The 27,263-nt window shown below is 36.3% G+C and overlaps 3 protein-coding genes across 3 annotated transcripts; 1 reads left to right on the top strand and 2 right to left on the bottom strand.

Annotated features, from left to right (window-relative positions):
* The first annotated feature begins 10,201 nt into the window (after positions 1 to 10,201).
* Positions 10,202 to 19,212, top strand: LOC110764993 (Galactose oxidase/kelch repeat superfamily protein). Its single transcript, XM_021968053.2, has 16 exons — positions 10,202 to 10,503; positions 10,599 to 10,696; positions 10,882 to 11,017; positions 11,101 to 11,129; positions 11,396 to 11,492; positions 11,580 to 11,635; positions 11,752 to 11,859; positions 12,830 to 12,886; positions 13,584 to 13,675; positions 14,741 to 14,825; positions 15,497 to 15,649; positions 16,247 to 16,347; positions 16,579 to 16,758; positions 16,861 to 16,964; positions 18,544 to 18,634; positions 18,799 to 19,212. Exons 1-16 carry the CDS (start codon positions 10,442 to 10,444, stop codon positions 18,856 to 18,858), a joined length of 1,509 nt encoding a protein of 502 aa, XP_021823745.2. The 5' UTR covers positions 10,202 to 10,441; the 3' UTR covers positions 18,859 to 19,212.
* A 289-nt stretch (positions 19,213 to 19,501) lies between these two features.
* Positions 19,502 to 21,118, bottom strand: LOC110764981 (uncharacterized). Its single transcript, XM_021968039.2, has 4 exons — positions 20,651 to 21,118; positions 20,035 to 20,145; positions 19,862 to 19,942; positions 19,502 to 19,771 (listed from the first exon to the last, which is right to left on the bottom strand). Exons 1-4 carry the CDS (start codon positions 20,861 to 20,863, stop codon positions 19,697 to 19,699), a joined length of 480 nt encoding a protein of 159 aa, XP_021823731.1. The 5' UTR covers positions 20,864 to 21,118; the 3' UTR covers positions 19,502 to 19,696.
* An 876-nt stretch (positions 21,119 to 21,994) lies between these two features.
* On the bottom strand, positions 21,995 to 26,386 carry CDC2 (cell division control 2). Its single transcript, XM_088247739.1, has 9 exons — positions 26,230 to 26,386; positions 26,026 to 26,068; positions 25,746 to 25,930; positions 24,943 to 25,063; positions 23,882 to 24,055; positions 23,354 to 23,517; positions 23,116 to 23,203; positions 22,964 to 23,017; positions 21,995 to 22,440 (listed from the first exon to the last, which is right to left on the bottom strand). The coding sequence occupies exons 2-9, from the start codon at positions 26,032 to 26,034 to the stop codon at positions 22,351 to 22,353; spliced, it is 885 nt and encodes a 294-aa protein (XP_088103865.1). The 5' UTR covers positions 26,035 to 26,068; positions 26,230 to 26,386; the 3' UTR covers positions 21,995 to 22,350.
* Between the last annotated feature and the right edge of the window lie 877 nt (positions 26,387 to 27,263).

The raw sequence follows: 27,263 nt of genomic DNA, 5'->3' as shown, positions 1-27,263 counted from the left end.
CCAATCGCACGATCGGACGGTTACCGTTTTACGTAAATTTTGACTCATTGTTTCGGAGTATCTGGGACTCCGATTCTCAATTCGTGAGTTCCTTCACGATCCTAGAGGTTCCTAAATCAACATATTTGAAAATGAAGTCGATCCAACGGTTCAAACATATTGAACCCGGATAACACCCAATATGCGATATCCGATCGACAGTCAAACGATAACCAAATTCAAATCCGAGCATACTGTCGTGCTCAGGACGACATGGGGATCATTTTAGGACCCATTGGCCTTCCACAAAGTGGTCCACGCATCGGCAGCAGGTAGGTGCACAGAGTAAATTTCGACTATCGAAAAATCTCTAAATCGCCGGTCAAGACCTATACCAAAAGATCAAGCACATCAAGAAGAGTAAGTTTCACACCTAAGTTGAAGACTAATTTGGGCATTAAAGCCCTTGAATGGATGGTTTTCTCTTCTGAAAACCTAGAAATTTCTAAGTTTGGATTCAATGATTTCGAGATAAAATCACGTCAGGTCTTCGAGGGAAATTACAAAAGGGAGGTAGGTGAGTGGTTTAGGTGTGATAGCACGGCCGTTGGTGGCAGGAGTTGGCCGGAAAAACCCTCAAAAGTTCCAGTTTCGAAACATCCCATTTTGGGCTTCACTTTGGCTCGAATTTCTAGTTTAATCACTTGGAACCAATGCTAGATATGGGTATGTATGGAAAAAAGAGAGAGCGATGAAGAGTTTGTAAGTTGTGGCACCAGTTTTGGTGGACAGACGGCAGAGATATCTCTGTCTGAAGTTTGCTACTCGTGAGAGCCTACTATGTGTCTACGGACTCATCTTGACATGCTCTCCGCAACGGTACTACCAAAAAAACAATCCCCAAATTCTTTCTCAAATTAAAAGTCAACTTTTAAACCCATTAAAATATTCTCGGGATAAAATCATCTTTTTCTTGAATAATTTAATCATTAAATATTAATTTAGGATCGGGTTATTACATAATCTCTTGACTTCTTAAGTTGATACAAGTTCAACAGGGGAGAGGATTTGACAAACTTCGTTTTCGACACAACGGAAGACTTATTACTTGGTTCAAATCCCAAGCCTCATTTGTCACTATCTCTTCTTCCCATGCTAATCATCTTGTCAATTTTTTATGCACCAATGATTAAAGAAACAATGTTTTCCTTTGAATTTTTAAGTTCAACTTCAAGGGCTTTGTTGTCATAGGTTAGAGAAATAATTAACTTATTCTGGTCAGTCAACCTTTTCTGCAAAAACATCAACTTTTCATTCATACCAGCACTTACCTTTTAAGAATTTGTGTCAGGGGATTGAAACCCGTTTGCAATCCTGCTATTTTCCAACTTCAGCGTGGCAACGGATTTGACAATCTCATCATTTCGTTTATTGAGTTTCTGAGAAGCATCCAACAAATCATTATATTTCTTCATGATAAACTTCATATTCATATCTTCACAATCACAATCCTTCTTTGTTGGTTTATCCAAGTGTACAGTTGTGATAAGTGCAATGGCCTTTAGATCATTTTCAGAGTCAGAATCAATGTCACTCCATGTAGTATGTAGTGCTTTATTTTTGCCATCCTTTTGTTTCTTTCAGGTGTTGGTAAATTCCGAAGATATGTGACCGTAGCCTTCACATTCGAAGCATTTGACTCTTTTTTTTTGTGTTCTTTTGTTCATTTGACCTCCAAGATTTAGACACACCATCAATATAGTCAAAAATCCTTATTTTTAGAATATATACCTGAATTATTCTTTGACTCTCGACTTCTTGAATCTTGATTCTTGAGAAAGTTCATGAATTGTCTTGTGAGAAGCGTCAATTCCTAATCATTGCAATCCTCATTTGAATGCCCATCATCTTTTTCGTTCACAACTTTGAAAGCAACATTTTTGCTCTTTTTAGGAGGTAAGTGTTTCATCTCATAGGTTTGGAGAGAACCTATGAGTTCACTGTTCGGTTCATTTTTACACATGATTTTTCATGTTATTCACCCACTATTTTGAGTTAGTTCTTGACATTTTATAGCTTTTTACTTCCTTTTTGTGTTTTCTTAGATTTTGCCTTGGTTGGGATGAAAATGAGCTAAAAGTGCATTATTAGTTATAAATTCTGTTTTTGTTCATTTTCGTAGGTCAACTTCTTGGCCTGGGATCAACATGCTCTGGTGCTCGGATGAGGTCATGATCTTCATGAGACTTGTTCCAATGGATGTTAACTACAACATATCCAAATTTGAGCTCCATTGGACAAGTATTGCCTATCCAACCAATCCATCATGTTACCACAGTTCTGGAAATCCGGATTTGGCCAGCTTTTACCTCCCTTGTGTCATCTTAACTTCTTGTTACCATAACTCTTGGTAACAAGGAATTACATTTGTAAAATAGATATTTTCTGAGCTTTTGGCATCTTTGTGAAGTCAAAGCTCCATCATGGCAAGGGGACAATGGGCTAAGGCTTTATCAAAGGTGGTAGTTTTATATTAAAAGGTAAAAGCTGGAAAGGAGGAGAGAGGGAGGAGAAGTCAAAATTGCAATCTGATATTGGGAGCCTTTTGATCGTGGGAAATCAGGCTATTCCATCATTCTACACAACTTGAGAGCAGCTTTTGGGGAGCTAAGAGCAAGGAAGGAGAAGGAGGTGCAGCCAAGGAAGAAAGGAGAAGACTTCCACCATTGAAGACTTCAAGCTTTCATCATTTCCAAATCTGTAAACTCCTTCTAGTTATATTTCGAGTTTGTATTTGGAATAAGTATGAGCAACTAAACTCCATAGCTAGGGCTTAGGTTGAAGCCCTAAACATGATTACCTTATTGTTTTGATGCTTGAGTGTATGAATTTCTAGATGTTGTTGATGAACCCCATTCACTAATTGAATTTTATGATATGTGTTTGCTTCCTTTGCTTAATCACCTTAGGTTGTATGCATGTAGCTAAAGTTGAGAAGTTGTGTAAGATAACCAAGAACACAATTTCTAATTAGCAACAAATGATTGAACTTGTTTAAGTGAGCATCATGTGAATTGGTTTCTTGACAACAATTGATGAATTCCAATTCACCAAATTAATCTATCCTTGATGTGTGTTTTCCTTGATTGATTACCTTTGAAAGCATGCTTCTTGAGGTTGTTGGGATTATGTGTATCTTCATGTTTTCCTAAGCAATAGATGGATGGAGTAAGAACCATCCATGTGAATTGGTTTCTTGAATACCTAATGTAAACACCATGCTATTAGGGTTCTTGTGATGTTCATATTCTCTTTGAACTTAATGGGTTTTCCTTGCAATCGAATCGAAGTACGAACCATACCTAGGTTCGGTTATGAGGAGGGCACAAGTATTGTAGCACGAACCATGCACTTTACGTATATTAGAGAGAATCAATGCGTCTTGAGCCACGACCCATGGTCTTGATTGCGAACATCTTCATCAATACATTTAGAGTTCATCACTTGAGTATCCATGAACATGGGTAGAATTGTTTAGGATGGATTCCGAAACCCTAGTGTTTGTTACATTTTAATTTCACATTTTGATAATTCATCTCTGCCATTCACATTTAAATTCAAAGTCCATTTACTTTCATGCAATAGAAATAGGTCACTTGAACCAAATCAAAAAACCCCCCCAATGTGTGTGTGAGTTGCGTGTTTGACACGTTTTGTGTCTTTGTCACTGAATTTTGTTTGTTTCCGTAATTGTTTTGGACTTTTGGTCCGCGTTGTGTTCTTGCATTTTCTGTGCTGATTCCAACCGTATAAAGAACGTGAATTTTGGATAAACGGTTGGAAAGTTATAGGTCAAAAACTGGACAGAGGTCGAAACTGAAAAACAGAGAAACGAATCTGTCCAAATGGTGATAAACGGGTGATAGAAAGTGCTGTTTGTGTTTTTCTTTGTTTTCTTGTGTTGTTTCATTTCTTTTATCTTCCTTACTTCATTTTTAGTTTCCAATTTGTATTGTGTTTGTGTGTTGTGTAAAATTAGTGTTCTTTACGTACTCAAATTAGAACTTATAGGAAACCGACAAGTTCTTCGTGGGATCGACCCCGTACTTACATAATCTATACTTCATTAGATTCGTGCACTTGCGGGTATTTTTAATTGGTTGTTTGCACATTAATTTGTGTCCTTTTAGGAATGCAACATTCACCCACTTTCTTAGTATTCAAGTCTCGAATCTCTTCAATGGTTGTGACCTTCGGTTGAAACCTTTTAGGCACTAATCTCAAAATCTTTTTCACAACCCTATCTTCTGAAATCTTTCAGGTGTTAGCATAAAATTCAGAAAAAATTTCATTCTCATCCATCACAAGTGTCTCAAACTGTAGGTTGTGCATTTGGAGTTTAGTGCCTCTTACTGTATCGGTTCCTTCATAAGTTAACTGCAAAATGTCTCAAGCTTCCTTAGAAGTATCATAACTAGAGATATATTCAAATTGATTATAAGAGATAGCAGTAAATAAAGCATTTAACCCCTTTTGGTTATGAGTTCAATTTTCCTGTTTCCAATTTCCATGTTTTCTATCTAATTTTTTGACACCTGTCACTCCATTAACTTCTAACCTAACATTGTTAACTTTTAATAAAATTAGAAAAATAAACTAATTATTGTTAGAAAATATAAAGGGAAAAACCAACAACTACCACAACACCACACCCACCACCCACCCAACCCGTCGTCGGCAACCCAAGATCTCACTCATATAAGGCAAGCTCTTTTTCAACATGCCTTAATATGAACAACAATATAATAATTATGGGTAATGTGATAGGACCCGCCCCAAATTCCTCGACATTCGTGATGAATCCTGTAGTATTTCCGACATCAAGCTGATGCCGGGCCCACTTACTAACGATATAGCCTTTTTTCCAAATCAAGGAAAGGAGGGACAAGACTTTCTGCCGAAATTTCGGCAGAGTTTCCTCTGAAAAACGGACATTTACCAAATTTGTTTTACCTATAAATATCACGGTTGAAGTAACCAACTGCCAGCACACACAATGCAATATCACACAGTTACAGAATAGACTTCTATCCTTCAAATAATTCAAAGCAAAACCATTAGTAATGCTCTTAAGTCAAATAATACATTAACAATGCAATTAATGGACCCTAACAATTTTACGAATAACCATTGTAATCAACATAAATTAACTTCCCAATTTTCACCGTGTGATGCTTACCATCCATACACAATCGTAAGTAGCTTAAAGACTCGGGCCCAAATCGTACATCAATCCAAAATGGGTATCATACCTATCTTAACCACAAACACCTTTCAACAACACCTACTTAGTCAAACGGAAATATGAATAATCATTCAATCACGCCTCGGTTTCAATCAAGCTTTAGGACCACCGACAAAGTCAAAACCAAACTCATCAAAAACAAAATAAGTAAGACTAGATCCAAATGACCAAATTAAAGTTCCAGAAATAAACTTTAGTTCACAACTGCACCTAGGTGAGACCCCAGACTACCTACGTACCCTTACTGAGGGATAAAGCCACACGTAGTTCTTCAATTAACAATCACAATTAAGATAATATATGATTATTTAAAGTAATACCAAGGATTAAGGTAATACCAACGTCAAGGGTGCCTAGGTTCCGACATACCCAAACCATATCCACAATTTTCCAAGTATCCATCATTTCCAGAATCAGTGACCAAGGAAGCCCGCATGCCGGAAAGTCCAACGCCACGTGTGGGTATAGTGACCGGGGAAGGTACATATGATGGTGAGGTTTATAACCCTTATATAATATTCCCTTCCTTAATTCAATTTTCCCAAATATTTATTCATAGTATAGAAAATAAACTCTCAAACATATATTCTATCAAGACCCAAAAATAATTCAAATAGTAATCAACACTTGTTTACACATAGTTTCCATAAAATATTGTATCCCACAATTAAAACAATAGACTTTCATAAATAACCTGATCTTACCCAATCCATATACTTTATTAATAATCATAATAATATTAATTAATGATAAATAATAACATTTAGAGATCCCATATCCTCATTAACCCATATTGAATCAATTTTCAATCAAAACTCATTAGGTAAGAAATTACATATTAGAATAACGAAATACACTTAAAAACAAACGTCCACTTATTTACTAATAATCATAGCCGATACCCAAGACTCACTTTCACAACTCATCAATCAAGTATCTCATACTCATCCATTCCATAACTTCAATTATCAAACTAATATCCAAGAATTTCAAACGATACTATAAAGCAATCTCATAATTCCAACATAATCAACATAACTCAAATAACAGCCAAGGCATGTTAATAAAGTCGTTCTAATACTCCTCGAAGGGTGAAACTACCTCGGAAGACTCACAGTCAACCAAGGGGTCAAACTGCCCTAACTTGGTCAACGAGGCCCACGACTTCCGATTTCTGATCCGAAAGTTCCTACGGGTTCGTCATGGTTTGTTATACATGTCCTGCAAGTTTGGTCTGAATCGAACAGTCGGATCGCTCGCGATCGTACGATTGTACGGTTATCGTTTAACGCAAAATTTAAGTCATTGAATCGGGGTGTCTGGAACTCCGATTCATGATTTACGAATTCCTACATGATCCTAGAGATGCCTAGATCAACATATTTGAAAATGGAGTCGATCCAAAGGTCCGAACATATCAAATTCAGATAACGCCTCACATGCGTAATTCGATCGACAGTCAAAAGGTAACCAAATTCAAATTCGAGCATACCGTCGTGCTCGAGACGACATGGGGATCATTTTAGGACCCAATGGCCCACCACAAAGTGGCCAACACACCGCCACAAGCACTGGCAGCGTGTGGGTGTGCATAGTAATTTCGGCAATCGAAAAATCTCCAAACCGCCGATCAAGACCTATACCTACATGATCAAAACAATGAGTGGAGTAACTTTTGTTCTTGAACAATGGCCAAAAAGTGACCTGAACTTGCCAGAAACACGAGCTGAAACCCGCTAAAACTTTAAGTGATAATTTGAGTTTCAAAACGCAGAAATTGATCCTATTCAACCCAACCATTTGCTAGAACACATTGAGATGATGAAAAAGCATACATAGATCGAAGAAATTTGTGGCGAGCTCCAGGAAATTTGAGTCAAAACTGGCCTGATTTTCGCTTTTTCCGGCGACCAGGCGGCGGTTCCATTGAAGGTAGGGTGGGGTAGAAAGAGGAGGTTGAGCTGGTTCTTTTGGGACCGGTATCACCCAATTTGGTTGTTGGATGAAGAGGTGGCCACCAAAAATATGATCAGTGGCTATTTTTGAAGGGGTGGTTGTTTCGCATGGAGAGAGAGAGAGAGAGAGAGAGAGAGAGAGAGAGAGAGAGAGAGAGAGAGAGAGAGAGAGAGAAGAGAATTTCAGGTTTTTAAAAACCCATTTCGAAATATTTACGATTTTACCACTATGCTTCCTTTTATTGTAACTTTTTCGTTACAACTCCGATTTGAGCCCACTACGTGTCTACGGACTCATCTCGACGCGATCTACGTCATGGTGCCATTCATTTCCCCAAAATCCTTCTGAATTTAAAAGTGACCAAAATGACCCTATCCCCCGGGGCAAAATCGTAATTTCATAATTTATTAACTTAATTAAATTAAACGAATACTTAAATTTTGGGTTAGGATGTTACATAATGGGTCTAAGACCCAAACTCTTCTTGACCGAAATTGACAAAACTAAGGGCTGAGGAGTAATTAGATTGAAATCTAAGCATAATCCTCGAACTATCTTGAATACACATACGAGGAAGAAGCCCTTTTAATGTCTTTTTGACGAAGCGTATGTCATCTTGTTCAAGCCTTGAGGGAAGGAGGTTTTGCCTGCCGCAAGGATGATATGGGAGAAGAGAGGGCTGCAGCCGAAGGGGTGGGGTGGCTGACCACAATGGATGGGTGAGGGGCTGTGGTGGCTATTGGGTTTTTATTTTCTCTTAATAATAATTTTTTCTTCTTCTAATTTTAATAAAAGTTAACAGTGTTAAGGTAGAGGTTAGTGGAGTGATAGGTGTCCAAATATCAAAGAGGAAACGCGGAGGTCACAAGTAAATTGGAAACATGAAAATTGGACTCTTTGGTTAATAATACTGTGTGTGACTTCTCCACTGGTCCATTCCTCTCTAGTTTTGAGGACTGTGCTTTCTTCATCTCCTTTTCCAATTGTCTTTGTAGGTTTAGGAAATCCATGAACCACTATATTCATCCAAAGAGCAAAGGAATAACTTCATTTTAGCCTTCCAAACACCATAGTTGTTGCCATCGAAATATGGTGGAAGTACAACTGATCCTGTGGTACATTCCATCCTAAGGTATGTTGGATCTTGCTTAGTGTGTTTAGCAACTTGCTCTGATACCAATTGAAATTACCTGTAGGATAGCTTAAAACACTAGAAGTGAGGTGAATAGTACATTTATAGATTTTAAGCGTAACAAAGGAATAAAAACACGCCCAGAGGATTGATAAGTGGTATCAATTCTTGAATGTATATAACGTAAAAATAAAGAACACACAGGAATTATTTATGTGGTAAAACCCCACCTCTGGGGAAAATCCACGGGACTCCTTAGTCCAAAACAAATCCACTATAGAATGATGATTACACAAAGTACTCACACACTTATCCTAATACACATTCTAGATAATGTTTATTGACTTCTTCGTAATTCAACTTCTCACGGGATTACTTCTTTCTCTCCTTATGTTGAATGAGATATTGGACACGATCAATTCAAACTCGCCGAAGGTATGAGGCACTTGTAACTTATGCAGATGAATGCAAATGTATGAAATGACAAATCACCAAGATAATCTTACTCTTAATGATCTACCCTTAAGAAAACAACATCAACTTTCTTTAATTGGTTGAAAATCAGAAAATTCACGTTGAAAGTTGTGTAGAGAATGAAGCATAGGCTTCCTTTTTATAGTGGTTTTTAAAAAAAGAAAGAAAACTAATCAGCAACTAAAATTGATAATCAAATATATTGATTTACAAAGAAGACTAATTGATCTCCAATCATTATGTCACAAAGAAATCAATTTAGAAAGAATGGTATAATGAAAAAGATGAATCCCAATCAAATAAGAAAACAAAGAAGACTTTTGAGGTGAAAAACTGGAAAGTAGTTTTTTGAATTGAAACAAACTTAAGTCTTCCCAATCAAACTTTAATTATTTTAAAATCAAAGCTGCAAACAAATCCTTGATTTGAAAACAATTCTAAATTCAGCACAATCAAGATGCATGATTGAATGATGATATTACCTTAGAAATCGTTGATTGAACTATGTGGCTTCAAATCAGAGCTTGGGATTGAGACATTTGTCATTCCTAATCTATCACAACAAGTTTACCATTTATATTGATCTATCTAAGGTCTAGGGAATGCCAATCACATAATCATACACTAACATGACTCACATTGGTCGATTGGGAATATGGAGAAAGAAAGGCCGAAACACAATTTAAAATTAGTGAGTTATCTTGAATGGTTGAATTGTTTAACAGTCTTCATTTTTAATCCTAAAATGTTCAAAAATCAATCCATTTGGTCCTTAACCTTTTGATGCACACATCAATTTGATCTCTCTTGTTTGGATTTTATTTATAAAAATAAAAAAAATAAAAAAAAAGGTCACTTAATGGTATGTGACCAACTTTAAAATGATGCTTTCATAAAAAAGAAATAAACCTCACATCCTATGCTCAATAAGTTCATATGTTCTCCTCAATGTAACTTCAATGTGAAACTTTGAATGAAGAGCATATGACCTTATCCAGCAAATAACATGAACTTTATTTTGTTTAATTTGTGGATGAGATATATTTTGATGAAAGTCATGTGACTAATTTAATGAAGTTTGATGGATCAAATTAGTATGTATACATTCACATGTTTTTTTTAATATAAGTTTCTCACACACACTACTACAGTGTTATGGAAATTCAAACTTGAGATTGAGACCATAATCTATAAGTCAATGCAGTTTTCCACTAAACTAGACCATGTTGGCAATAATAGGTAATGTAGACTATCAACAACAAATTAGTGTGTATGCGACAATATGGTCAATTCAAGAGGCTTGTGATAAAAAGTTTAAAAACGCTTCAAATTTGTACAAACCTCACTTTCAAAAACCCAAACCCAAAAAAAATTCAAAAACAACCCATTATTGAGAACAAAAGACCGGTAGGTCCGCAAGTAAAGATCCGTGTATCGGAAGCATAACTGGAATTGCTGAGAGCTTAGAACACAGTTTGGTGATTTGACCAAAACAGAACAAAAACGAAAAAAACGAACAGAACGGAGCTTGGTGGTGAACAGTATTTGGTGACAAGTAACAGTGATTAGCACAGCGAATTGCGAAAGAAGAGAGAATGCATTACTGGGTTCGAGCTTCTTCCTCTGATTTTGCTGGAACTCTACCCCAACCTCGCAGGCAAAAACTCTGTCTCTGTATCTCTCTTTCTCTCATATGGGTATATAGCTTTGAAGATTTTCCATTTGAATTTAGTTTATGCTTTGAATTCTCAGTGGTCACACTGCCGTCATTATCGGTGGATCGAAGGTGGTCGTGTTCGGAGGCCTTCTAGAGAAGAAGTTTCTCAGCGATATCGTCGTCTATGACATTGGTACTTTGTTTCTCACTCTCTATACATTTCATTGTGCTTTAGTCCGAATTTGATTGATATTTTCCTCTGGCTTCTCATGAATTCATTCAAATTTTGTAAATTTTACTCTCTGGAATTTCTGGGTATACTTGGTGTTACCGTTTTCACTATAGAATCTCATTTTAGGATTTGTTTTTTCTTCGCAGATAACAAATTGTGGTTTCAGCCAGAGTGCACTGGTGGCTCTGATGGACAAGTCGGTCCAAGCCCGCGAGCCTTTCACGTTGCTGTTGTGATTGATTGTCATATGTTCATCTTTGGTGGGCGTTCCGGTGGCAAGAGGTATCTTCACATCCATTACACGCTCTGCTCTATTACTCTGTTACTTTAATGCAAATGGTAGTAACAATGAAGTTCGGTTTCAGGTTAGGTGACTTCTGGGTCCTGGATACTGGTAAGAATCTATTTATTATATGCTTCTGACAATGCATGAGAACGATAAGTATGTGCTTATCAAAGTTGATCTATTTGGTTTGTTGCTTTTTCTTTTGCCTCCCTTTTAATTGATGAGTATTGAATATGTGTTATATAAATTTAAGTTTGTTCTTGCTTCAGTTTGGAGAATTAATGTTAAGTTGGATAGAATGTTGTGGTAATCATTCTTTAGATTAAATAATACGGTATTTTTCTCTGCCTCAAAAACATTTATGTTTGTTCCAGATATATGGCAATGGTCAGAGTTAACAAGTTTTGGCGACTTACCTTCCGCACGAGATTTTGCTGCAGCTTCAGCAATTGGAAATCGGAAAATTGTTATGTGAGTATATTTGTTGCACCTTTTATTGATTAGGTGATGTTATGTTTCTCTATTAACTGTTGTTACGTAAAATGCAAACAAATGCAGGTATGGTGGCTGGGATGGTAAAAAGTGGTTGTCAGATGTGTATGTCATGGATACAAGTAATTTTTTCTCTATGATTTTTGAATTACACGTTATTTTATGCTTCATGTTTGGTTGAGAACATTTGTTGAAATGGTTGTAAATCAGTTATCTCTTGATCTTCTTCCTTAAACAGTATCACTAGAGTGGATGGAGCTGTCAGTTACTGGATCATTGCCACCAGCAAGATGTGGCCATACAGCTACCATGGTTGAGAAAAGGTTGCTTGTCTATGGTGGCAGAGGTGAAGTAGCATGCTTTGACTATGTTAATACTTGGATGTCATTAACCGACTCTTTATTCTAGTTTCACTTTTCTTTGCTCTCTCTCTCTCTCTAATTTATTTTATTCTATTTGACTTTTTTTTAGTTTGCTATGAGCAATACCCTCCATTATGGTAAAAGGATGTAATTTGTTATCATTTACTGTTCCTTCTAGATAATATATGGCACAATGTAACTAGAGTTGCATTACTCGTTTTCTTCCCTTCTATGTTCCAATAGTGGCAACTAATTTGCAGAAAGAAAACAGAAAAAAAATATAAAAATAAATAGTGATTTAGGGAATGCTTATTTGTAAAAGTTTCTTTCATTATTTTGTCAATGTTGAGATAATGTTTTTTATGATTTTGTAATTCCAAGGTAAATCTCATCACCCCTAGAAGAAATTTTCATTTTCCACATGGGGTCTTCCCATGAAATTTACTTGTGAAGATAGCCCATTCTTTCCACGGGAAATCCCTTATTGCAGATCATTTTAGGGTCTATGTTTTCGCACTAGTCATTTGGGGCGTTCCTTATTAAGTGATAATACTACTACATTGTATCCGTAAGCTTTTTGAATGCTTGAATAATTTGGTATAACAAACTTCTACAGTTTGACTGTCCATATGATTACCTTGAACTGTTTGATTTAAAGTAACAGGATATATGAATTTATGTTTGTTTGTTGATATTTGAATTTATTTTTTGTTTGTTAATATATGAATTTATTTTTGTTTGTTGATATATGAATAGTAATCTAATCAATCTCAAATTCACTGCTGGTGCTGCTTTTGTTTTTCTTCCTCTTCTCCTTTTCACTCTTTGTATAGCTCATATGTATGTATGCCAATTTTTGCTTTTCTGTGTAAGAACAAGCATTAGATGCTTGGGTTCATTTTAGTGGATTTAGCGGCTTTTAGCTGACATGAGTACTCGTCTTGCCTTTCATAGGAGGTGGAGGTCCAATCATGGGTGATTTATGGGCTCTGAAAGGTCTAATCGAAGAAGGTTAGCAGTTAGTCCCGTTTTTATGATAGTCTACTACTTCCCTTAAGTTTATTCAACATGAGTTTTGTCATGGCTCTGGCTTTTGGTTTTACTTTGTTCTCATGTTTCTGAAAATTGCTCTATTTCTTGAGATTATTTTATTGCATATTATGTTTCCTCTCAAGATAACTGTAACTTGTGCTCCTATTACAGCACTAGTCTAGATGATGGATTTTCACCTTCTAATTACTGCCATGGAAATTAAAATAGTATAATTACTCATCCTTTTGACATTCAACCATGGTATTAGCTTTTTGTTGCACCCTCTTTGAACCTTCCCAAACTGAGGTCTAGCCACCAAAAGATACGTAAGAGTTTTTCCTGAAAGATGGATGCATCATTTTAGTTTTGCTTCTGTCTTCCAAATGGTACTATAAGGATTAAGGAACCCCTTCCCCGCAATTTCTTCACTTGGAAGTGCACATGTATTTGATATGGAGGAGATTGTTCTGCACATATTTAGGGCTATTATTTTTCTTCTCTTTTGTTTCTTTTAGCTTTACTTTTCTTCTTATTCATTTTTTAAAGTACTCAAATCCAAGAGCTCTAGCTTCATATATGTCAATTCAAGATACTCATTGTATGTGTATATATTACTACTTGGTTTTTAGTTGTTCAACTGAATTTAGTATTTTGTCTTCTTTGTTGTGGAAGCAAGAGAATGAAACACCTGGATGGACCCAATTGAAGCTTCCTGGTCAAGCTCCTTCTCCACGTTGCGGCCATACCATCACATCAGGAGGGCACTATGTAAGTGACATTTGCTTTAAGTTTTTTTATGTTTGATACACTTTCTTCATGGACGACATTTACGTCATTACACTTCAGTTTACTTTTGTACTGTTGTGTTATTACGGAGAAACTGGTTAGGATAGGTTAATTTTAGTAAAGGAAGAAGGATCACCATTCAAAGCTTTAAGTTTACATACATATTCTCAGATGCCATGTTCACCATTTAAGAGCTTTCTTCCTTGGTGATAGACATCACTACTTGAACTAGTAGCTTCAGAATTTTTCTTTAGTGGAAAATTTCATTTGTTTGTTACTTTTACAATTGCCTTACTTTTGCATAAGTTGTCTGCATTCAGCTCTCATGGCAAGTAGTGTAGATTTGTCTAGAAACACTTGGATTCTGACCTACAGGAACCTTAACCTTAAAAAGTTGCTTCAGATTTTCTTTACAGAAAGTTGTAGATTAATTTTTTGTAACATTCAGATCTGCCCTCATAAAGGTTGTTTCAGTGATCAGTTCCATATATGGTGATAATTTGGGAAAGCATGGTTATTGTAGGCCGAGCCTTAAATTAGGAGAGGAGGGATGAAAAGGAAAGAAAATGCATATAAAATAAATAAGTTAATATGTTTAATTGTGAATGGTCAAACCAATTCTAAAAATCTGTCACACTCACACACAATAAGATAAAGAAGATACACTTCAATTCTGAATCTTAGACTAACGAGAAGAGGTTTACCCTAGTATCTATCTTTTTGTAGCACTTTGGCCAAAGCAAGTAAACTTCAGTTCTGTATTCTATGGTTGTTGATTACAAGAATCATATTTATATTGATGATGACAATGGCAGATATGGGCTTAGCCAAGTTGGCTAGAGCAGATGTGCTCCCCACTCTGCACCTCAGTTCGAGTCCCCCTCCCCATAGTTTTGATTAGTTTAAAGTAGATTATCGCTTGTATAAAAAAATAAAAATAAAAATTATTGATGATGACAATGGATATTATCATATCATCTTATTCCTTTTTGTTTTCAATATTTTATTGTTGTCTTTTGTACCTGATTATAGAAACTGTATTTGCAGCTGTTGCTATTTGGTGGCCATGGAACGGGTGGCTGGTTGAGTCGTTATGACATTTATTACAATGACTGCATTGTTTTAGACAGGGGTGACTACTTCTTGCCTTTATGTTTGTCTTTTAGCTGATTTGTGCGGAATGTGCCATCATAATATTGATGACCCATTTTAATTTTACTGTGCTACTACTGTTTTGACAAGCAATAGGCCTACCATTCAACTAACACAAGTGCTCCAGTTAAAATTTCAGTATTCAACAACCCATGTGCTTTATTGGTCCACTTTTCTTATGTTAGAGAAGAAAAAAGAAGTAAAATGTATTTCATTGCCCGCCAATATACTGCAGTCTTGAATAATCCTATAATTGAGAACCTACAGAAACTTTTAGGTTGTCGTACACAGATGTCTTGACTAATGCCATTAACAACCACTGCTTAACATGGAAACCTGAAATAGAAAAGTGTGTTGCACTATTAAGATCAGTTTATAAAAATTAGCAAAATGGGGATTACTTTAAATGCCGAAGAAATATTTTCTTAATTATATCTTATATACTTAGTAGACAACTGTATAGTGTGAGACATTTCTAAGTTTTTGATATAGTTGTTTTGATTTCCGTCATTCTTTGGCAGAACTTGATTTACAAAATTGTGAATCATTCCCTACCGACCATACCCAACACATTTTTGTTTATTGACATGGTTTGAATTCTTTCCTTATTTCGTGCATTTATTTATAATTTTTCTTTCCTCTGGAATCAAGTTTCTGCGCAGTGGAAGCGCTTGCCTACTGGCAATGAACCCCCTCCTGCTCGAGCGTATCATTCTCTAACATGCATGGGTTCGCGTTATCTGTTATTTGGTGGCTTTGATGGAAAATCAACATTTGGTGATCTATGGTGGTTGGTTCCCGAAGGTACTAATATGTCTTCTTATTGTTCTCATCTAATCATTTGCTTGTTGTCTCACCAACCACTTTTGAAGATGAACTGGGTTATGTTGTGAACAATCTTCTATGTAACTTTGTTGCCTTTGAGCTTTAAATTGAGTGCCTTAGGTCATAACCTCAAATCTTGTGAACCATAAAATTTTCCTTAAACTTGGAATATTGCCAAACTTTCTAAAAAAACGAAATTTGTAGTTGGTCTTCAATCTATTTTATACCCTTTTTTTTCCTGCTGGAACGGTTACAAAATGTTCAATGTGATGGTGAAAAGTCAAGGTTAGATTTTGATATTACGATTTAACAATTCCAATTTATATCACAATTTGGACGGTAATTTTGGTCATGATGTGCAGGCTCTAAAATCATCATAAGGCTTAAAAGTGGGTTTATTGGAGAAGAGAAAATGCTAGAAGCATGTATTATTAGCTAAGAAAAATATTTCATGATCCTGCTATATATTTGTCCAAGCAGAAGGGGAACTTTGTTTATTTCTTTAATGCCTCATGAAGTTTGAATTAGAACCTAATTCTAACATGTTCTAATTGTCACGTTTTGCTTGTTCTGTAGAGGACTCTATTGCAAAGAGATTACTTGCGGCTTCACCAACCAATCTTCCTCAAAATAAGGATGTGGTGATGGGAAATAACAATGTCCAATCTGAAGGCAAGGTATAGCAAATGCCTCTAATTACATCCAACTTTCTATATGGAGTTATCAAGTAGTAAACTGCCTTTCATAAACTTTTTGTTGCCTTTAATCATGTCTGCTAGAATCATGTTGAACTTGGTTGGTTGTTATTCAAACTTTTTGGCTAAAAGTCGGGAATGCATGCATATTTTGACTTGTTCCAAAAATTACTTGCTTACTGCTAGATTTTAACTTCCTCCTAATTTTAACAGGAGAGCCAAATGGAAGAATCTGTTGTTTCAGAGTTACAAAAAAGATTAGGAATATCAGTTTATCTCCTTGGTAATGGTGTTCCAGTTGTGGATGAGTTGGAAGACAAAGAATTTGTTCAACTAGCATCGAGTTTGGTTGGAGAAAGAGTTTCTAGTAATCAACAGGTTTCAGATATTCAGGTAGGGTACTTTTATGATGCTGATACTAGGCACTTTGAGTTTTAAATGATAAGTGCTATCTGTGGTGTGAAAAAGTACAAAACTAACAAAAATACAACTCAGGCACTTCGTGACCACTGGAGGAAATCTACACCAAGACATATACCACTTAAAGAGCTTGGACCCTTGCTTCGGGACTACCAACGGTTGATTACTCGTCGTCTTCAGTAAGAACAATAAGCTGAACTTTTTGAGAATTATGTGGTTGTTTTTAAAGATATTACCAGCTTAACTACAAATGGCTAGCTCAAAGTCCTCAAATTATCTTTGGCTGTGCATACAAGATGCTCAAATTTTTTTTTTATACACAAATTTTCAGTCTTGCGTTTTATGTATATAGTTGTGGTACACACAGTAATCACATCATATCCTATTCTAGCTCGTGATACTCACATAGCATGGGTTGTTGAGTTGAGTCCATGACCTATGTTCTGGTACAGTATAATGATTATAGAAATTGTATCACAGCTCGGGAAGTGTTATTGGAAATTTTGCCTGCTCACTTCATTTTTACTTAGTTTATCTAATAGATTTTTCCTAAATTGAAATAACAATTTGATGATATACTTCTAATAAATATTTACCATGCATGCTGTACATGAAGTTAGAATAGGATAAAAAGGGGTTATTTTAGAAAAGCAAGTACAGTGATAGTCAAAATGATGCTGCTAGGAGTCCTCCAATGGTAGGAGCAAGATAAACCCCTCCTAAGGTCAAGGTTTTCGTTTGGCAAGCTGCCATTGGAAGAGTTAATACGTGCGATCTGATGCAGCGACATCGCCCCTTTACGTGTTTATCCCCCCATTGGTGTGTGCTTTGCAATTCTGCTGGGGAGTGTGTGGATCACCTGTTCATTCATTGCCCTTATTCTATTCAGATTTGGTGGTCACTGCTGAAGGAAGTTGGAGCTGTCTGGGTCACCCCTAAAGGTTGTTTTGAGTTATTTTCCTCCAATTTTGTTGCTCTGGGTAAAGGGAAAAAGGCTAAAGTCCTTTGGGGGTGCTTAGTTCAGGCTCTTTTTTGGAATTTATGGATTGAACGGAATAGAAGGATTTTCGAGGACTACAAGGGGGTGGGGGTGGACGAGCTTTGGGATAGAGTGAAGTTTTGGGCGGCTTTATGGGCTTCTGTCACCAATATCTTTAAGGATTTGTCTGCTTCCGCTATTTGTCGTGATTTGTGTGCGGCAGTGAAATGATGGCCTCCTAGTTCTCTTTTGCTCTAGATCTGGTTGTTTGATTTTTCTTGGCTGTTTTTTTTCCTTTTAGGCGTGTTCTCTAGTGGGTGCTGTTGCTCCCTGCTTTTGCTTTGCTCTGTGGATTCCTTATCCACTTGTTCCTGTTCTGTGTTCTTGTTTCTAATTTGAATATATAAGTTTCTATTCAAAAAAAAAAAAAAAAATGGTAGGAGCAAGATGATAGTGTGAAGCTGGAGACTCCAATGGTAGGAGTACGATGATACTCTGGACCAGATTGGTTTTGTTGCTTAAATTTGAAATTGGTGTTGTTTTCTGAAACAGATGTTCAAGACATTCAATTAATGAAATTTTATTAATTGGGGTAATCATTATATGTGATTTTTTTTTTTTTTTATACATTGTTGCAGGATCTATTGAAATAATTAATCGTTTGTTTTGGATTTATATGTGTTCTTAGCCATTGTTTGTGGATTTTTTATTTCTAAACTTTGCTCATTAGTTTTTTTGTTCCTTTTTCTCGTGTGGAATTTGCATTGTGGCTATAATAGGGCGAATGATGGATCTCATATGCAGTTCATTGAGTCTAGTTTTCCTGGAAAAGTGGCTTATGGTTTTTATCATATCAGAAATGTTAACCAGGTATTAAATTATGTTTAGTTATGCAATACAATCAAATTAATCATTATCTTTACCACATGCTTATATTTTTCTCTTTCGGTACTTGTCATTCTAGTTTCTGTTTATATATACTTTCCTTTATTTCCCATCTTCTCATAGGTTGTTAATTACGTAATGATTTTCAGTTGCGTATGGATGACATCCCAAAGCTGCTGGCAGAGTACAAACAACTACTGCCAAATTAAGTGGAGGTGAAAAAACTAAAACAAAAAAAAATCTGTCCTCTAAAAGATATATTGTGACCAATCTCCATTTTCATTGAAGTTAAGGTATTGTGCTCTCATGTTTCGTTGGCACAAACCTCCACTTGTGAACTCATTGCTAGACTGATTTAAAGATCTTGTACATGTCTACCATAGACTTGTTGAAAGATGCCAATATTACTGTCTTTCTGACATCCTTAGAATCCACTGCTGTTTTAGATGATATAGTATGCTTGGTAGACCTTTTTAAGGTATACAGGTATATGTATGTATATATAAATGAATGAACTTCTTAGTACCACTATGTGGAAATTTAAGATTATTTATTGAAACTTCTTTGCATATGTTATAAATGAACTCGATCTCCAAAATCGACTGCATAAACTATCTTGTAAGCGATCTTGAGGTCTGTGTACTGGTTATGATGAATTTCTTCTGGTCGCATCACCCTTCCATAAAGTTTGACAAACATAAAGTGTATGCTTGCTTAACAAGTATTTTGCCTGGAAATCATATTAATTGCATAATGTTTCAACTATAGATAATTATAATAATAGGTCCTCAAAATTCCAAAAATTGTTACCAGCTTTGCTATTGGTGTGAAGAAAATAAAATGTAAGATTCCTTTGGAAAAATTGCATTGCTGTTTTACCATAGAACTTTGAATTTCTCTTATCTGGATTGATACAATGAAACGAGACATCTGCCAAGAATGCAGATTCCTCTAGTCTTTAATCTCCATACATCCAAAAAATTTATTTCCAGAGGTACCAATTGAATATATTAGACAATGGAATCTTCTGATCAGCATTAGGAAATTTCAATGTGTGGGTTCTATGTTCTTGCTCAGCTCCTCTAGCTTCTGCATCCTCAATCTCTCGCTCTCGGTCAGCATCTGGTAAGCAGATTACAAATTGGAAGGATTACCAAGTGCAGAATGGGATGTAACAATAAATTTGTAGAGCAAATGAGAATTAGTACTTACCTCCATCAGTGTGGTTACAAGTTGAGCCTTCTCTTTGTTCTTTTCATTGAAGCTTTCCAGCGCTTCTTTATATTCTTTTTCCTGTTGTCAATGAGATGTGAGTAGATGCATGCTCTATTAGTGCAGTAACTAGGTGAAAGTATAATTAAGCATGATTAGCAATTGTTAAGCACCTTCTTCTGGTAGCTCAGTCCCAGTGGCTTCAGCTCTCGGTTAACCATGTCGATTTTCTTCCTTACATTTGCAAGTTCCTTCCTCATGGGATCTCCCATCACTTCAAGCTCCTACTAGATTGTAAATGTATGATATAATTTCATTATGAAGTAATTTATGTGGCCATCTAAGAAGAATAGGTCCTATAGGCAAGTCATTTGGGTTCAAATTACTAGTGAACCATGTTACCAAGCCCTCCTAATCAAGAACAAAAAAAGTATCCAACAAGGTCGAAATAAATTCAGAATAGGATCCTTATATTTTGTGTCCACAATGCATGTCTAAAATCACATCGTTTTAGGCTTCCAATTTTATTTTTTAGTGGATATCCATAGTGGGTAGGGTACCCTTCTAACCTTCAAGTCATGAGGCCTAGCTTTGCCTCTATCGCGTATTCAATCAATTAAATGTCCCGCTTAGTAACACTACAACACTCAACATTTTGCCCTTGATTACCGAAGTAATGTTTTTTGGACACATGCTTGATCCTATTTCAATAGCTTGAGAGTCTTAACATAAATTGATAAGCGAATTGTGAAAAGGAAAAATATTCCAACAAAAGTTTGTTGAACTTACTTCCCAAATCTGTGCCAAACGCCTAGTTTCTTCCTCAGCACGACCCAATTGAAGTTCAACTTTCTCCTTAACTTCCATCTTCTTCCTCTCAATCTCTTCCTCTCTAGCTTCCCATGCTGATATTGCCAATCTTGAAACTTCCTCATCCTCGCTCTCCTCTGTTGATAGCCTCCCACTATTAGAAATGCTCCCAAGGCTCTTCATTTTCTGCATTTGTCACAGCTCCAAATTCAATTTGGCCTCTATCTGCATCCACAAAACCCACCTCCTATAAGTATTCTTCTTATTACTTCTATATACTCTCTCCTATTGCTTTTGCTTCAAACTTCTCTCTCCCCTTTCCTTTTCTGGTAGGTCTTCTCTCCTCTTCTCTTGCTTTCTTTTGAGTACCTCTGTCAGAAAGGAAGAGAAGACAAATTCTAAGTGCTCAAAAGAAGACAACATGGCCTAATTGACTTTTGTGGTGCATTTTGATCTAGGTCTTTATCCCATCATTATCAAAACCCCTACAATTAGAGCAATTAGTGCATCTCCTATTGCAATCTCATTTTATAAAGAAAAATTTTGTGGAATGTTCTCGTCACGTGATAGCGACAAGTCGTGGAATAGTCCAGTTAAAATGACATGTACTTGAAAAATAAAAGTCAGTCGTCAAATTTAGATACTTATCATCTTCTCCATATTTGAAGCTTGGAGATAATATTTCCTTCAATTTTATCCAAAAGTAGTTGAAATGTCAAATTTCGACACAGAAACTTTTTCTCAAATGTAGGTAACTGACTACGCAAGGAAAGTACGGCAACCATGGCTCAACATTGCTTGAAGCAAGAGGAACTGTGTCAAGCAACAATACCCTATATATAAATAATGCTTGGTTAATATAAGCTTATTTGCTTTCCTTTTCATTTTTATTGTGCCTGTCATTATAAAGGAAAACCAGTTACAAAAGTCCACTTTTCAGGTCATTACGTCAGAATCAAATCACTTGCAACAAATACTTAATTGCACAAATAATTCATTCCATAAAGACATAAGAAAACATAGACATTAAAAATAAAAATAAAACCATAATTAGCAAATGTAATGATCCCAAGTTTGCGAGAAGATACAGCAACATAATTAGCCTTACCATAACATAATTAGCCTTACCATAACGCATGTGAGAGAACTTTGTAAGCAAGTAATTCTAGAATCTAAACATTTCCACTACAGTTGACAACATAACATTGCACATATTTGCCAATCAATCATAACAATTTTTTAACAATTCTGAATTTTCGGAGGAACCAAACAACATACTGGATTAATTTCTAGCAAAATCCGCCTTTGGTAGGAAGACGAAAATGAGATAATGTCATTTTCATTGAACAAGTGAAATGACCACATATCAGAAGCAAACCTATCCTTTACATTCCTCGAGGGAAAATTGTTTCTCACAGGATATGTATCGTCAATTACAAGCAACTCAGAAAATGTTACTACTGTATATCTTAAGCGTAAATGGGAAACGAAAGAAACCAAGGGCAGACTGTAATTGATGATAACGTCTGCTGAAAGCCAAATCAACATAATCGGAACTATGTCTGAGGAATGAGGGGGAAAAATCACAAGAGCAACACACATTTCTCATTCAAGCAAAGTTCACAGGATGCTACACTATAGTATAAACACTCTCTGCCACGAAGTGAAGATAGGAGGAATCAGGGTACAAAGGCAATATCTTTGAAGTACTCGTGCTCAAGAGCAGTCCTGGCCGTAATCCTTTTGCTGGGATCCAAGAAGAGCATTTTCTGGAAGATAAAAAAGCAAATACTTAAATGATAGAAAACCAAACTGCAGTAGATGCTTTCCTGTCGTGTTTAACAATTATTTTCTGCTCATCTATCAAGCCCACTTAAATTTGCTACATGTCATGTGGGCTGACAACAGAGAGAGTGTCAAGAATGAACATATTAAAATTTGCAATCAACAAACCCACTGAACTCCTCAAGTTGTGGCTGAAATAAATTCATAAAAGGAAACTAAGAAAAAAAAATGGACAACATGAATCACCAATAGGACTTGCTTCCAGGGGATCGAAGCGCAGGAAACTTCTTTTTTTATTTTCCAAATTCGATTATCGAATTTTACCAATGAAAATTAAGGTCCTTCTCTTTTGGCAATAGGGGAAACTACAGTACTCCCCGTATACCATACTAACATCTTTGTGGGACTGGCTAGGAACTCGTGTAGGACGCACAATTAAATCAGTGTAGATGTACATATATGAACAATTTTTTCCCAATGGATTGCATAAAGTGAATATGAACTTACAGAGAGAAGATCAACGCCAGCAGATTCAAGATTTGGAACTGCAGTTGCCAAGTCCTGCAAAGTCAAGGATGCTTCTCTCAATATTATGAGTAACACATAGGTTGATGATTTTATAATGGGACTAGATAGCAACACGCATAAAGTCCAATTACCTTAGCAAGCCACTTAGGAAAGGAAGACTTAAAATCAGGCAAAGAATTCACTCCAGGCCATGTATCCTCAGTTGGAGTACCCATGATTCTTCATATGAAAAGCAACAGTGTGAGTACGACAGGATACATTGAGGATGATGGGATGCATAACATGGTCTACAGCCATCTGGCTGCATGTCTTCCACGAAAAGGAAAAAAGAAGGAAAGAAAAGCATAGATTTGGTTGGGAATCTTTCACCTAAATATCTTGAACAATTCATCAATCTCAGAGTCCCCAGGAAATAAAGGTCGTTGGTTTACCATCTCAGCAAATATACAACCCACGGACCACACATCTACTGGAGTAGAGTAATGGCGGGAACCAAGCAATATCTCCGGCGCTCTATACCAGAGAGTCACCACCTACGCAGAACCACCAACAGTTAAATCACTTAATTGTTTTTTTTTTTTTTTGGTTAAGACTTTATTGTTAATATTAAAACACAAACACAGGCACACTAAATAGCGCTCAAATGTGAACATATCAAACTACCTAAATATTGCTTTCAGAAATATTAATTTTTAATTAAAATACATGTGATTTTTCTGGGAGCAAAGCAGTTCAATTTTGCATCATATTGCAACAGACGCACTAAATTGTGCTCAAGTGGTACTAATTGCCACATTTTTTCTTTGCCTTCTATTGCCATTAATTACAGTGTGAGAGGAAAGAAAACTGATCTGAATTATTGCAACAGCTAAATGTCATGATATGAATCACTCATACCTCATGAGTAAATGTCCTAACAGGAATACCAAATGCTCTAGCCAGTCCAAAATCTGCAAGCTTTAGTGAATTGGTACGACGATCTATCAGCAGATTCTGGGGTTTCAGATCTCGATGAAGAACTCTATGTGAATGACAATAAGCAATGCCTCTGAGAATCTGATAAAGGAACATCTGCAGAAACGGGACATGGCCAAACAAGATTTCATTGTAAGATTATTATTGCAGTGGTCTAGTGTCAAAATCAGGATGGATTACATAACAATATAACAATTTCAAGCATGATATACGGTAACCTCAGTAGAAACCAGAAGTAAACATCATAAGCATCACACAACATTGGGCCATAAAGTATTTGAAATCTGCTTTACAAACTAAGAGAAGAAGTACACAAATAAATAGATGACAAATGTAAAAGCAGGAAGCTAAATAAAAAGCCTACAAATGATAGCCTCTTATACTTATTCACGAAAGCTAAATTTCTTAAATAAAATTAAAATTAAAAATTAACACCCTACACCTCTCTAAGATTACTTAGGCCCGTCAGTCAATTGGGCTAGGTTCTATTTACTTTAAATTATTAGTTACTTCTTTTGTTTTCCTATTCTTACTAGGATTTGGTTTAATTTCCTGTTTAGGTTTTTACTTTCCCATGTCAATTAGGTTTTCTGTCTTCTAGTATAAATAGGCTAGTTAGAGACTCTTGTATGGAGTTTTTGTTGATGAATATAACTTCAGACATTAGTCTATACAGTTTCTGTTGGGATTTTGCCCTAGAACTCAATTATCTTCGTTCCAACTTCAATTCTATTGCTTTATCCTTCTATTATCTCTATTTTGGGTATGTTTGGGTCACTGGACAGCAGCTTATAGCCGCTGCCCTGCATCACACATGCATCTCCATTCCAGCCCTCTCTAACCTTGCCAAAATTTCCAAACCATGACAGTCAAGGGATGGACTGCACCTGAGATGAAATACTATAATTGGGTGATCAAATAACTACTAAATGTAGCAACTAGGTCAATTAAAGGTTTGTAAAGACAAGAAAGCAATCGCTCACTTTTATTTGGCGAGGATCCTTTGCAAACTCAGGAGTAGAATCCATATGCTTCTTCAGATCCAAGTCGAGGTACTCAAAAACCAGATACAAACGCTTCTCACTGTGCACTACATCCTGCAGCCTGTTAAGCAAATACCAATTAGAAGAATTTGTTAAATATATCTTCCCTGATAGACAATAAAAGTGTAAGTACCAAATATGAACAATCTTGCAATGTAAACAAGCCATAAGGAAATATGGTGGATGCCTAAGAAAGCAGATTAAAAAGTTTTCAATATACTGAATTTGTCTTCTATTTAAAATACATTCTAGAAGCACTGAGTTTAGGACACACCCCAATGACTTTGTTTAAACATCTCTATGAGGATCCCTGTTCCACTAATTTATTTTTTGGGGTGCTCATGCTTACACACCAAAAGAAACGCCACTTTCCTGGTCAAGCTCAGATAAGCCAGGCAAAGCAACATGATCAGAGTGAAGTAAATAAACAGTGACTAACTAGCTCAGTCATGTTATATTTTGGATTCTTTGATACGTTAAATTTCCATTTAAAAGGGAATGAATATAGGAAGAAGAACATGCTATAACTTGAAGCTACGATGCGGTCAAAAATGAAATATTAACTCAAGAGAAAAGTCTGAAATTCATAGGTCTACTTTTCCTCGACAACAGGTAATACCTTCAGCATTTTTATGATTCACAGAAACTGAATGCCCAAACATGAAGTTGAAGCTGTCAATACATGAATAATTTTCTCATAAAACCCCTTAATGAAGAAATTAGTCACAATGAATTCAATATACCTGACAATGTTGCCATGCTGCATTTCTTTCAAGAGTGAAATTTCGCGTATGGCAGTGCTTGGCACCCCCTCATCTTCCTGCTCTAAACGAATCTTCTTCAAAGCTATAGTCTCATTAGTGACACGATCACGAGCCTTGTAAACCACGCCATACGTTCCTTCACCAATCTTCTCAACTTTCTCGTACTGCACAACGACAAACATCAGAGTCATAGAAAATAAACATAAACAAAGTAAAATCAAAGACCCAAATTCACAAAAATGGCACGTCCATCACTAACCTGGTCCATCCGGTCTTTCTGCTCAAACCCAGGCCTTCAAAGCCTATAGGAAACGGAGAAAATACCCTTATCAGCTGTAAACATAGTTGCCTAATTCGCTCACCCCCTACGAATTTCGATCTGGATCGACCGTAACCAATCGCGGTACGGTATCGATCTGGAACGAAAGATTTAACGACTCAGTTCCAGAGGAGAGAACAGTACCTGGTAGACGACGTCGCTGCTACACAACAGTACCTGACCGCCGACAGCAGACGAGCAATCGAGGGCACATGAGGGAGAGTGCTATAGCTGATGAGCCCACGTTTGATTCTTGCTCTCTTCGAATAAGGGGAAGGAAGATATTGGGTTCGTAGAGGATTTGTTTGGACGAATGGATTCCAAGAGAACAGCCCAGCCCAGGCAAGGCCCAAGGCAAGGTAGGCGCTGACGTCAGCAAAGGAAAAAAAAATTTAATCGAAAATAATTCTGAAAAATTACCAAAAAAATTCAAAAAAAAATATATGCATACCTAACAAATTTTTATTTATTAATCTCATATATATAAATAAAATTAATCACATGTGAATAGTAATTGTCATTGGATTGCCATGGCAATGGGTGGAAAAGCACACAAAAAATTGCTAAGGCATATATTATTCATGTGAACAGTAACCATCCTTACTTGCTCTTACCCCTTATCATGGCAAATGGATGGAAGTGCTCTAAAGGAAAACGTACTAAAGGTTGGGTGGGTGGGCGTGTCAATATAATAAAAGTATTGCTTCTGGTTTCAAGAATTCAATCCCATTTTCTTGGACCCTATGGTTCAAGGAAGTTGTGATTACCTACCCTTGAATTTAATCTAAAGGTTGAGAAAAAACTGGTTTAAATATCAATATGTCATCTTTTATTTTACTTTTGTTGCAGTAAAATACTATTTTGGTTATTAAAACTTTTTATTTATTTAAAGAAAAGCTTAATATCATAGATAAAAAACATGAACAAAAAACTAAGACCGTCGTCATGGGGAATATTCGCAAGTTGATTCTTCACCCTCCAAGCATTCTTCTATGTCTTCCTCCTCAATCCTTGCTAAATAGACTAGAGTAAATAGACCACACTCGAGGGGTATTGGTCAAAGGCCCTCCGATGACAAAGTCAGTTAGATGATCTTGAGAAAGATACGAAAATAGCAGAGAAGGTTGGAGTTCTCTCTACGGTACGAGAGAATCAGGTAGCCAGAACCGTATGTGTGG

The sequence above is a fragment of the Prunus avium genome, chromosome 2, assembly GCF_965620075.1.
Source record: "Prunus avium chromosome 2, drPruAviu1.hap1.1, whole genome shotgun sequence".
Lineage (NCBI taxonomy): Eukaryota > Viridiplantae > Streptophyta > Magnoliopsida > Rosales > Rosaceae > Prunus > Prunus avium.
The sequence above is the reverse complement of the archived record's forward strand: the minus strand, read 5'-3'. Positions and strand labels throughout refer to the sequence as shown.

What these genes read in the sequence shown, in the direction of transcription:
- LOC110764993 (XM_021968053.2), top strand. Translation starts at nt 10,442, where the DNA reads ATGCATTACTGGGTTCGAGCTTCTTCCTCTGATTTTGCTGGAACTCTA. An exon ending in ATGGTGGTTGGTTCCCGAAG is followed by an intron (nt 15,650 to 16,246) that starts GTACTAATATGT and finishes CTTGTTCTGTAG; the next exon opens with AGGACTCTATTGCAAAGAGA. An exon ending in TTGATTACTCGTCGTCTTCA is followed by an intron (nt 16,965 to 18,543) that starts GTAAGAACAATA and finishes TGGCTATAATAG; the next exon opens with GGCGAATGATGGATCTCATA.
- LOC110764981 (XM_021968039.2), bottom strand. Translation starts at nt 20,863, where the DNA reads ATGCAGAAAATGAAGAGCCTTGGGAGCATTTCTAATAGTGGGAGGCTA. An exon ending in GTTTGGCACAGATTTGGGAA is followed by an intron (nt 20,146 to 20,650) that starts GTAAGTTCAACA and finishes ACAATCTAGTAG; the next exon opens with GAGCTTGAAGTGATGGGAGA. An exon ending in GACTGAGCTACCAGAAGAAG is followed by an intron (nt 19,943 to 20,034) that starts GTGCTTAACAAT and finishes CATTGACAACAG; the next exon opens with GAAAAAGAATATAAAGAAGC.
- CDC2 (XM_088247739.1), bottom strand. An exon ending in TTCCTAAGTGGCTTGCTAAG is followed by an intron (nt 23,018 to 23,115) that starts GTAATTGGACTT and finishes TTGACTTTGCAG; the next exon opens with GACTTGGCAACTGCAGTTCC. An exon ending in CTGGCGTTGATCTTCTCTCT is followed by an intron (nt 22,441 to 22,963) that starts GTAAGTTCATAT and finishes TTTATCTTCCAG; the next exon opens with AAAATGCTCTTCTTGGATCC.